We start from the raw sequence: 12,263 nt of genomic DNA on the forward strand, positions 1-12,263 counted from the left end.
GGAAATAATCAGGTACAGGAAAATCATGTTTAAATGTATGTGTGTATAAACAGGTACTCTCTCATAAGCAAAAGCTTAGAAGCAACCCCTAAGTGCCAACAAATAGAACGACTAAATAAATTATGATATACTCACCCTCTATGGAGCCATTAAAATCATGTTTAGAAGCAGTATTTAATGACCCAGAAAAAAGAGACATAGAAGGAAAGCCAGAAGAAAATGTTAATAATTTAATAACACAAATTTTAATGATAGTTAATATCTCAGATGGTGGGTTAACAGTTGATTGTTATTTTTCTCTCTTTTCCATTTTTCCTGCACTTACAATATATTATTGTTATTATATGAGTATTAGACTCTTTGAGTAATAAGAAATGAAGATTTACAACAATTACCTCTAAGGGTTCAATATATCTTGTATGATAATTACGACTAAACAACCTTGGCTGTGTGTTCAAGCTTCATAAGAACATAATACTGTGTCTGTTGAACTGGGTATCGTAAACATTAGTATGCCTTCTGGAATTGGGAAGATTGTCCAGAACTCTCCAGAGCCCTAGTAACCTGGCCATCACTTTACCCTCTCCAACCCCTCAACACCAAGAGTTCCCTACTATATGTGTCCCTCATAATGGGGACTTGGCTACTTTCTCTGACCGCTACTCTTTCATTCCAGTTTCTGCCTCAGCTACCAACTGTATCACTCTCATCAGTGGCCACTACATCTTGTTAAGAGCCCTGAGTTTAAACTCGTAATAAAAAGGGTCTGATTAGTGAAAGTCAAAGGGATGGGGTTGGTCCCCATTTAGCAGAGCTTTCCCAGTAGGTAATTGCCTGTGTTTTCCACCCTATATACGATTTCTCCTTGGTTCAGATACTCATGTCTGCAGTCACTTATGAGCAAGATGGTCTGCCAGCCTGGTGACATATACATTTAACATATTAAAATCTGTAGGAAAAAACAAATAAAATATTTTTTAAAGAATTATCCTTTTCCCCACTAATACATCTTTTAAATATACTTTTAGTTTTATGATGTTTGTTCTTACTTTCCCATAAATTTATCTTTGTGGGTTAATCATCCTAGAAATAGGTTTTTAAAGATTAACTTTCTCTATCTGTGCTTGTTCACAGAATTCATTCTGCCTCCAGCCAGAGCTGTTAAAACCCCCCCTCGTCTAGTGTCAGGTATTAAGATATCAGCATTGTTTATAGTTTGGCAGCAGGAGTGTAAGTCTGGTTGCAGATCTTTGTGGCAATGTAAGGAAGGAAATGGCTTCCAGTATTATTGTTGGTTTAAGAATATGTTTCCAATTTTAGGTCCTTGTATTTTATGCTGCTCATTTAAGTTCCTGAGCAGTTTTGTCTTCCTTAATAATCTTTTTGAGCTCATTTTAAAAAGTAAACAGAAATGATAACTGTTAGTTATTTATATCCTTGAATAACTATTGTAGGTATTAAAATTTAAATCTGTTTCATTCTTCCTTTAATTAAGTGACATAAAATTAACTAAATCAAATCCTAAAAAAATAATTATCTAATTTGGTTTTTTTAAACACATGATGAATTTATTCAGATATCTGTGGCAATATTTTTACACCTTTATTTGTAACGACGTTTTAAGAGGACTGATAAGAACGAGGTAGCTTCTTTAACTGTACAATTTCTTGGTATGTAAAGGATGTCTCTTCGATTTTCCACATATCACATGTGTAAACTCGACCTATTTACAACCTGTAAAGTACTATACATAAAATGGAACTGTGTTCCTTGTCACAGAATAACCACGATCATCACTGTAAACTATACATACGCATTTGTTTCTATAGTATGGGTTAGTTCATTGACGTCAGATTTTGCCCAATTAAAGTCTAAATACAAATGTGTGAAAAATCCAAGAGCCAACTTGGGTTTTACCCTCTTAACTTCTCCAGTCCTCTTCTGAGCCAACTTTAACATGTCAAATTAGAGTAGACTACATTAGCACCATCATTTAGTAGGAATAGCCCCAATATTCAGCTCTTTACTGGTTGTGTCTACTGAGTTTCCTGGGAATCTTCTGAAATTGTACAGAACTCTTTATGTTTGTATGAATGTTTGCATTGGAGGAGGGTCCATAACTTCGATTAAATTCTTGAAAAAGTCTGTAGAAAGGTTAAGAACTTCTATTCTAAATAAAAGCCATCCCACTAAGTTGGTGTGCTTGTTTTTTAAACATCCTCTGTCTCTGCCCTTCCCCAGGCTTACCCTCTTGACTTCTCCAGTCCTCTTCTGAGCTCCTCCTTTGCCCACCATCCTCTAGGGCCAGCCTCTTCCATGAGGCCCTGCACAGAGCCCCGCCCTCAGCACCGCTGCTTTCAGTTACCATCCCATTCACTTGACGGCTGACCTGCTCTGCCCTGTGTGGTTCTTTATCTTTTCATGTGCTGCTCCCCACCCCTTCTCCCTAGCTTATAAAATGCCTCAGTATAAGAACTATGCCTTTATCTTTCTGTATTCATAGTGAGTAAATTACACCCAAAGCATATTTTAATAAGTGCTCAGTGCACACCTATTGTTCCTAATAATGCCACTGGGACAGCCAAGCCCTGCATTAAATGCTGTATTTTGATAGCCTTAGGAATCTTTACAGAAAGTATAAAAGGAAAACTTTTATCAGGATAATCATTCATCTAGACAGGAGGTAGTTTTCTTAAAACTGACCTGAGGAGTCCTTACAGTTGCTCCCTCTGTTGACAGTGGAACGAACCATGCTAGACTTTCCCCAGCACGTCTCCTCTGACAAAGAAGTACGGGCAGCCAGCACAGAAGCGGACAAAAGACTTTCTCGTTTCGATATCGAGATGAGCATGAGAGAAGATATATTTCTGAGAATTCTTCATTTACAGGTAAATGATGTTATGAATCCCTTTAAAAGAAAAAAAAAATCTGCAATAAGAAAGTAAAGCCCTTTGACCAGCAGTAAAGGGTATTTGAATGCTCCTAGATTTTGTTTCTAATTATTATAATATTTGGCAGAGCACAGTGTTATATGATGATACCGTATACCACTTAGGTTTATATTTAGTTGCTAATTATATTGATTTAAGATTAAAGATCCAGTGTAAAAGAGTGTCCATCTATATATCTAAGGTTTCTTAGCCATCATGAACTTGATGGTTCAATGTAAAAATCTCCTTGAATTTTCAAAATATTGCAAGGTGTATATGAAATTAGATCAACCAGCAGCAAGTGGAATTGAGTTATCAGTCAGTATCATGCGGTTTTGGCCATGATATTGATGAACACCGATGCTGCACGCCAGTCTTTCCTGTCTGTCATCGTCACATTTTTCAGGACTCTCGGAAATGATGGGTAATGAATGTCATAGGTGAGGCTGCCAGGTGGGCTTGTCATCACCAGTGTGGAGTTGCTTTCTAACATTTTTATCCTGTCTTCGCTTTGAATTTTTATTTTCATGACCTTTTATTTTCCACCTCAGCAATTTGGAAAACAGCCCATGTTTTTTCATCGTAGGCATTGTTGTTTAATTTTACAGGTATCTTTATGCAAAAACCTTAGAAATGTTGTACCTTTCAGCAATTATGAAAGAGCTGAAATAAAAAGCAGTGTTATTTCAAGTGATTACAACATGCACTCAAGACTTTATTAGACATATAAGAGTATATGCTGTCGCCCTGGCCGGTTTGGCTCAGCAGCTAGAGCATCAGCCTGCGGATCAGAGAGTCCCGGGTTCGATTTCCGCCTAAAGCACATACCTTGGTTGCACTTTGTCCCTGGCCCCATTGGGGTCATGTGGGTGGCAACCATTCGGTGTGTCTCCCTCACATTGATGTTTCTCTCTCTCTCTCTTCCTCTCTCCTTCCCGCTGTATCTGAAGATAAATGCAAAAAAAAAGTCCTCAGATGAGCATAAAAAAAAAAAAGTGTATATGCTGTCTACTCCCTCATGTCAGACAAGCATTTTTCACCCTATCATCCATGATCTCTGGGGTTCAGAATTGTTCATCTTTGGTACTATAAAAATAACAAATTAAAATAACTTTATGATTATTTTTATTAGTTAAATTGTTCCCCTTTTTCTTTTTGACCCCAGTTATTATTCTATGTAATTCAAATTGTGGCCTTTATTATCTATTTTATTTTATTCCCAATGATTGAATTTCCATTCTACCTATGTATTATATATGTATTTTAAAACTTCCCTGAGAATTTCTTATTTCTTTAGCTCTGTTTTCATCCTGACTTCTAAGTTTTTATTTGGGATTTTCTAGCCTCAAAAAGGTATTTCAACCCATACCCCATTAAGCAGTCAGTCATTCTTCTTTCCTCCTCCCCCAGCCCCTAGCAACTGCCAGTCTGCTTTCTGTCTCTATGGATTTGCCTATTCTTGATATTTCAGATAGACAGAATCATGCAGACAGATAGTTACTACACTTAGTGTGGTGATCATATAAAATGTCAAATCACTGTGTTATACACCTGAAACTACTATAATATTATATGCCAACTACACTTCAATTTAAAACAGATTTTAAAGGTATTTCAATCTTAATGTTATTGAGTCTAATATTTTTGTTACTATTCCACCTTCTCTGATTGTGAATGTTATCAAGATGTGGGAGGTTTGTCACTTTAGATATTGTTGTTATTCTTTTAAATTTTGTATATTTTGTGTATATTGTGGCCTGATCCCACTGAGATGAGGAACAGATTGCTGCCTGTATAGCAGACTGGACAGCGGACTAGCACAGCACAGTGACCTGGTGAACTCCAGTGCACCCATCAGATTGGCGTATGTGTTTGGTCTGGTTCACTTTAGGGTTTTATTGTAATAATTTATAGTGGTTTCAGATTTGGTCCCATAAGTGTTCCTCTTTCCAATGCAGTAATTACTCTCATCCATGTGGGTTATTGTGGGAACATTTTTAGGAGATTTTACAATGTCTGTTAAGGCTACATCAGGATAAAAAATAACTGTTGTGTGTGTTTATGCATTGGAGCTTATTACCCTTAAATGCCTTCCTTGACAAATAGTTATGTTGATTTGGGGAGTTTTTATTTTTTTTATTTTTTATTTTTTTTTTGAAAGAGGAACAAAAACTAGGTGGGGAGTTTTTTTTAAATCCAGAACTATCAGTATCAGTTTTCTGCTAGAATTGGACACTTTAATAAATGGTAAATCTCATTTCCCAGTCCTGGCGAAGGTTTCTCAGTTGTTGGCTAAAAACCAGCAAAGATCAGAAAAGGTATTAAAGCACTCTTTCCAGCCATATTGGTAAGAAAAATGTGCGGTGTCTTCATGTTAAAACAATCCAGACATATAATCTTCTTTTCCAGTGGCCTGCTAAGTAATAATACAGAAGAGAGATTCTTTAGGGAAATGGAGTCTGGATTATGCAAGCAAAATTGGGAAATACAGTTATCTAGTGTAATATTTATATATTTTTTAAAGCTGTGGGCTTTGGTCTTGCCATTCATCTTAGCCAATTAGTGATTTAAACAGAAGAGTTTTAATGTTACTGTGTAAATGAATAGATCATGGGATTAAGTATTGTGTTGTACTCTTACAGTCATGGAGACCTAGTGCCAAAATAAAATACTAGAATCAGTGCCTTAAAACCATGGAAGGAAAAAGAATGAGAGAGGAGGAGAGAAGGAGGGAAAGAGTAAAGAAGGAAGGGGGGAAGAAAGAAAGAAAGAAAACTATGTCCCAAATTCAGCATGGTGATGGTAATTCCCTTTAATACTTACCAAGCCTTATAGATTTTTTTTATTAATTAATTTATTTATTTTTGTTACAGATGTTTCTCCTTTTTCTCCCACTGATTCCCTCCTCCCCCTACCTCCCCACCCTGTCCCCACCTTTGTTGTCCATTGTTCATGCATACATGCATATAAGTTCTGTGGTTTATCTCTCCCCCACCACCCGTTCTTCTGGGGATTGTCAGTCTGTACCCCACTTCCATGTCTCTGGGACTACCCCAGAGTGTTATGTTCATTATATTCCACAAATAAGTGAAATCATATGATACGTGTCTTTCTCTGTTTGGCTTGTTTCGCTTAGGATAATACTTTCCAGGTCCCTCCATGTCGTCTCAAAAGATAAGAGATCTTTCTTTCTTATAGCTGCATAGTACTCCATTGTGTATATGTACCACAGCTTTTTGATCCATTCATCTACTGATGGACACTTGGGCTGTTTCCAGATCTTAGCTATTGTAAATAGTGCTGCTATGAACATGGGGGTACATATATTCTTTCTGATTGGTGTTTCAGGCTCCTTAGGGTATATTCCTAGAAGTGGGATCACTGGGTCAAATGGCAGTTCAATTTTTAATTTTGAGGTAACACCGTAGTGTTTTCCGTAGTGGCTACACCAGTCTGCATTCCCACCAGCAGTATACTAGATAGAGTCCCCTTTTCTCCACACCCTCGCCAACACTTGTTGTTTGATGACTTATTGATGGCAGCCATTCTGACAGGTGTGAGGTGATACCTCATTGTTGTTTTACAAGCCTTATGGATTTTGAAATGGAGTCTAGTCATTTGTCAAAATCAATTCTATTTGAATTGTACCTTTGTCAAGCTCTTAAAAGTCTGGGGATCCCATATAAAGCATCGACTACTTTGCCTTAGTGTCTCCATTAAACAGGCACCCCTCTTTTGTTCTTCCTACATACCTCTCTTTTCATTCACTACATGATAGACATTATTTGCTGATGTATCTTTTTTTTTCTTCATATGATCCAAAGCACCTCGAGGATATTCATCCTTGTTTCCCTGGTGCCTGGCGTGAATAGGAGCTCAGTAAAAGCATGTTGAATGCATCTGAAGTAGTCCCAATCAAAGCGTGTCTTCAGGCAGTCTGTCTCCCCACTCCCCACGTCCTTGTGCTGCCCGTGGCCCACACAGAGGCGTGAATCTCGTGACAGTGTATTGAGTTTGCAGTCGGCAAGCAGACATTTCGGCAGCCCTTCTGTCCTGAATGTAGGCAGTTGCCTGAGAATGTCCTCTTCACAATTATAGGATAGAAACCTAACAGTCAATGTACTGATTGAAAAGAAAGACCAGAAAAAACTGCAAACATAACACATTTAATTAAACAAGTTATACCTATGTACGCTTTTGCAGTAATAGGGTCTGTATTATCATACTCTGTTGTCTCATATTTCTTTATTAGTTGAAGTTTATGAGTCATTTTCTCTAAATAATATTCAGAGGAATATACTGGCTTAATCCTCAGAGTTCTTTTAACAATGTTGTAATTTCTTCTTTGTATACACAATACAGAAAATCCCGCTGAAATCATTCTCTTTACATATTTTAGAAACTGGAAATGTGAAGGTCTTGTGAAGAAAAAAACAAAAAATCATGGGACAGGAGGTGGGAAGGATTTCAGGGAAATTAAGAAAATGACTTAGCCCTGGTTGGTTCCCGCTAGGGGCACGTGCCTCGGTTGCAGTTTGTCCCCGGCCCTGGTTGGGTTGTGTGGGTGGCAGCCACTCGATGTGTCCCTTTCACGTCGATGTTTCTCTCTCTCTCCCTCCCACTCTATCTGAACAAAATATGGAAAAATGTCCTCGGGTGAGGATAAAAAAAAAAAAAAAAGAAAAGAATAAACAACAAAAAAAGAAAATGTTTCACCTTTTTTATTATGAAATTCTAAAGAGTTATGAATTAAGGATGGTAATGTAGTTGTATGGCATATTGGGCCAAGTACTCAACTAAGAACTTGAAGAATTTATTTCTACTCCCATTTTTACCACTAAACAGCTGTGTGATCTTAGGAAACTCATTTACCCTCCATCTGTAAAATGAGTGTACAAGATACAAATGTACGCATAAGAGAGTGTGTGTGTGTGTGTGTGTGTGTGTGTATTCACACTTTTACATAAAAGTTCATTGTTACAGGAGGAACTTGGGGGGAACTAAATCTTGTCACCCCAGAGCTATAAAAAGAGCTCTGTTGTTGGGTTATATAAGTTTGAAAATTACTTCCGAGAACTTTAGCCACCTCACTTCTCCCAAGAAAGAGAAACTTCACCCTAAAAGGCCTGAGAACTGGTTCAGATTCACGGGGATTAAGTTCTTGCTCAGAAAGGGAGGTGCAGTGCAGCAGAGTGGTCTAGCAGTGCTGCCTGACTCCCTCTCAGAAAATCCTGGGGCAGGGACTCTGACCTTGCCTGGCGAGTATGAGGGATAATGTTATGATCCTCTCTGAGACAGGAATGTGCTTTAGAAGCACATTTTAGAAGTGCCTTACTCCTACCAGAGACCTCCAGAGATTTCCCAATTCCTCGAGTCTGACTGGCAAAGGGTGTCTGGTTATAGTTGAGTCCAATTTTCATTGTGTCGTTTTTGTGGCAAGTCACATATTTCTGTAATAGTCCCATTTTAATTAGACCTACTTCAGGGGTGATTTTTCTCAGAACATCCATCCACCTTTTTACACTTGTATTAACTATTTGGAGAATAACTAGTCTTACCTAATCTAGACTGTGAATTTGGAGTTTACTATGCCAAGTATACTTCCAGGCTTTCTGAAGTAGCAGCCCAGATATGGCAAGTCCAGGCCCACCTAATATGAGAGCCCATCCTGCGTGCAGAGAGTAATTCTGCTCACATCAGCTGGTGAGACCGATGGGCCTCTGTCCTGACCCGAGGGCTAAATGTGACCGCGTGAACCCCGGAAACCAAGTACCCACTTGCTGTCCATCTGTGTGCCTGGCTTCTGTCTTGGCTCACGGCCCCGCTGGAAAGGCTGTCTGCCCTGCTGGGAAAACTCACTGCCCTGCTGGGAAGGCTCTCTGCTCTGGATCTCCACCTGCTCACTTGGGTCCTTCATCTTACCCAGCTCTTGCCAGGCCCTTCTCGACAGGGACATTTTTCTCCTCCTCCCACTATACATAGCTACTGCCTACGTTCTCCCCAGCCTTACGACTTCCAATATTGTACTGTCTAGAGACTCCTGTTGCCATGGCCCACACCTCACGACAGACTTCCTGGCGCTGTTAAAGCCAGCCGTGATCAACTCAGGTTAATCGTCACATCCACATGGACACTGATCTGAGCTGCTGGCCATCCCTGAGGGAGCCAGCCCACAGCCCAGTTATCTCTCTGGCCATCCTGGGTTTCTTCCCAGTGCAGACACCTGCTGCTGAGATCCCAGTGCATGCCAGCTAGAGAAGGTTCCAACCCCGGTCACGCCAGCATGCTCAGAAATGCTCCAAGGACATAAAAGGAGGTTATTGTGGAAAAATGAGTGATTGTTCTCTGCCTCCACTGAGAATAAGTCAGAGGAAACTGTGAGTAATGTATGCACCAGAGCTTCACTGCTGTGACAAAATATTTTTTATTGGTAGGCAAGGTGAAATATAGATTGTTCTATTAAGGAGTACTCTAAGTTAGAGTACAACTCTATTAACCTGCTACAACAAAATGTGAAAACTTACAGAATTATTGCAAGAACCTTGTGCCAACAATCTAAAATGCAGGCTCCAAAGCTAAGATCTAATTCGTTCTTTTAAAGATCAAATTAGGTGGGAAAACGTAAAGCTCAGGGATGGACAGCCCACGTCTTTCATGGAGAGAGAGTGCAACCAATGGGAGGTCTCTAAGGATCTAGAGATAGAAATCTCTCGTTGCCTTTCAACCAAACTGAATCTATCACTCTGTCTGGAGTCCATTTCCTCCCAGGGACCACACACTGACCGGCCTTCCAGATGTGCCATGTACTATACATTTTGCCACCTGTTTTGAAAAAACATCTGGGGTTTTTTTTTGTTTTGTTTTTTTGTTTTTGTTTTTTTTTTATCCTCACCCGAGGACATTTTTTTCCATTTTTTGTTCAGATAGAGTGGGAGGGAGGGAGAGAGACATCGACGTGAAAGGGACACATCGAGTGGCTGCCACCAGCACGACCCAACCAGGGCAGGGGACAAACTGCAACCGAGGTACATGCCCTTAGTGGGAACCGAACCCGGGTCTCTCTGGACTGCAGGCCGATGCTCTTACCGCTGAGCCAAATCCTCCAGGGCCATCTGGGGTTTTTATGCCTTGCTGTGGCCAGGGGAATTTTTCTTCTTCCTCCAGGGCCCTTCGTTCTTTTCTGTGAGTGCTGTTGTGTTGCTGTGTGCAGGTTGAAATGCACTGTCCAGCATTCCTCCTCCATGTGCCGTGCCGACTCATTTTCCCCAGATACTTGTTCATACGCAGCTTGCTGTAGTCTCCGATCACTCTTGCCAAATGTCAGTAAAGCATTTTTAAAGTGTTGGAAGCCTTTTGCTGAGGTTTTATCCAGCTGTCCTTTTTTGGTATGTTGGCAAAAGAGTCCCACTCTCCATTTGTATAGAATCTGCCCTTCATTTTTATGCCTCCCTCTCAAGTGGAACCAGGTTAGCAAATGATAGAAAATTAAATCCTCTGGTTTGTGATAAAGAATGTGTTTTGTGAGAAAGACCACTACTGGGTCATAAAGAATGCTGAGAATGAGATTATGCAAATGCTTCTGTTATCACACTTGCAAAGGGTATAGGCACTCTTGATTCTTACACAAGGCAGGCAATTCTCGTTACCTTTTCATTTATTTATTTTTTCTGTTTTAAATGAGCAGAGGCTCACTAAAGCATAAAATAAATTAGGTCTTCAAAAGAGCCTACCTCTTAATTACCTGGGTGCTTCATAGCCCAACAGAGATGAATACATTTGCTTTGGCCTCGTAGTTTAGAAGTTACCCAGATACTGTTGTAACAGAATGGTTGTCACTCTTTAATTTCAGGAAACCTGTGATCTGGGGAAGATAAAGCCTGAAGCCAGACGGTACTTGGAAAAATCAGTTAAAATGGGAAAAAGGAATGGACTCCATCTTCCAGAACAAGTACAAAATGTGAGTTTATGTTTCCTTTTCTTAGTGGGAAAAAAAGAGTAAATAAAACAAAATGCAACAGGAAATAGGGAAACACATGTTTTTAATATGGGAAATAATGCATAACAGAAATCCATTTACAATGTATTTGATAGTCCGTGGTTTTAAATTCCACAACTCCTATCCACTTCATGGTGACTGACACACAGCTGATAACTTAATTTTTCTTTAACCCTATCCACATTTTATTTGTTTCATGTGTGCTGGGCTTATTTTCTCTGCTCTATCTTACATTCCCCAATACCTAGCTCCAGGCCTCAATCGTTGATTTGTATGTTCATTCCCTTGGTCTTACAGAGATAGGGCACTGGTAATAAGATCCTTATGATGGAGAGTTTTAAAACCAGCACTTTGAAATGGAATACCTTGCGATTATTATATGTCCCTTAAAGGTAGACAGATTAGCTGCTGAAAATTGCTTCTCAAACTTTTTCTTTTGTCTAACACCAGTCAAATCTTCCAGTTTTAGAAGTACACTCAGCTGCAGAATAAACTCATTCTTTGTAAAGGAAAAAAAATGACCCATGATTTATTTCCAGGTGATTCTTCTAGACAGTAGAACTGGAAACAAATTTGAAAGGAATCCAGCATGGTAGCTATACCTGAAGGCACCACCTTTCACCCACCCGAATGCCCTTTGAACACCTGTCCTCTTCATGCTACTTACAGGGGAAACGGGACTGATCTCACTTATCCGACTTGCCCTTCTGGTCAATCGTCAGTTCCGTTTGGAGCATAAACACTATGTTAGTTAAAATGTGTTTGGTTGCAGCTAACAACATCCTGTTGGAACAATTTAAACAATAGAAGAGATTTACTTGCTTGTATGACTGGAAGGTCCACAGGTATTCGGGCTTCATGGGTTAGTTTGATCCAGATGCTCAGTGGTGTCATTGGCCACCTGATTTTTCTATTCTCCACTCTGTCTTCCTCACAGCCCCTGTGCCAAAGATGGCTCCTTTCACTTCTAAGATGGCTGCACATCTCAAGACCCTACCATCCAGATTAACGGGGCGGGGAATGTCCAGATGAGGCCCGCAAAATCAATACCAGCTAACATCACACACCTTAACAAATTAGCCTGATCATCACATTAGGAGTGAGTTAATTAAATGTTTGACCAAATATAGCAGGCTAATTTTTTTTTTCTTTTTTTTTTTTTTTATCCTCACCCGAGGACATTTTTTTCCATTTTTTGTTCAGATAGAGTGGGAGGGAGAGAGAGGACGAGAGAGAGAGAGAGAGAGAAACATCTTCGTGAAAGGAACACATCGAGTGGTTGCCACCTCACAACCCAACCAGGGCGGGGGACAAACTGCAACTGAGGTACATGCCCT

General features: G+C 39.7%; 1 protein-coding gene across 2 annotated transcripts in view; it reads left to right on the forward strand.

Annotated features, from left to right (window-relative positions):
• NLN (neurolysin) overlaps positions 1–12,263 on the forward strand; it is a 92,992-nt gene that overhangs the window by 32,105 nt on the left and 48,624 nt on the right. For both annotated transcript variants that reach the window (XM_036278568.1, XM_036278569.1), the window contains exons 3-4: positions 2,740–2,888; positions 10,780–10,887. In XM_036278568.1, the coding sequence (XP_036134461.1) occupies positions 2,740–2,888; positions 10,780–10,887 (257 nt within the window). The remainder of the gene's footprint in view (positions 1–2,739; positions 2,889–10,779; positions 10,888–12,263) is intronic.

This window comes from Molossus molossus, unplaced genomic scaffold (genome assembly GCF_014108415.1).
Source record: "Molossus molossus isolate mMolMol1 unplaced genomic scaffold, mMolMol1.p scaffold_m16_p_3, whole genome shotgun sequence".
In the NCBI taxonomy this organism is placed as follows: Eukaryota; Metazoa; Chordata; class Mammalia; order Chiroptera; family Molossidae; genus Molossus; species Molossus molossus.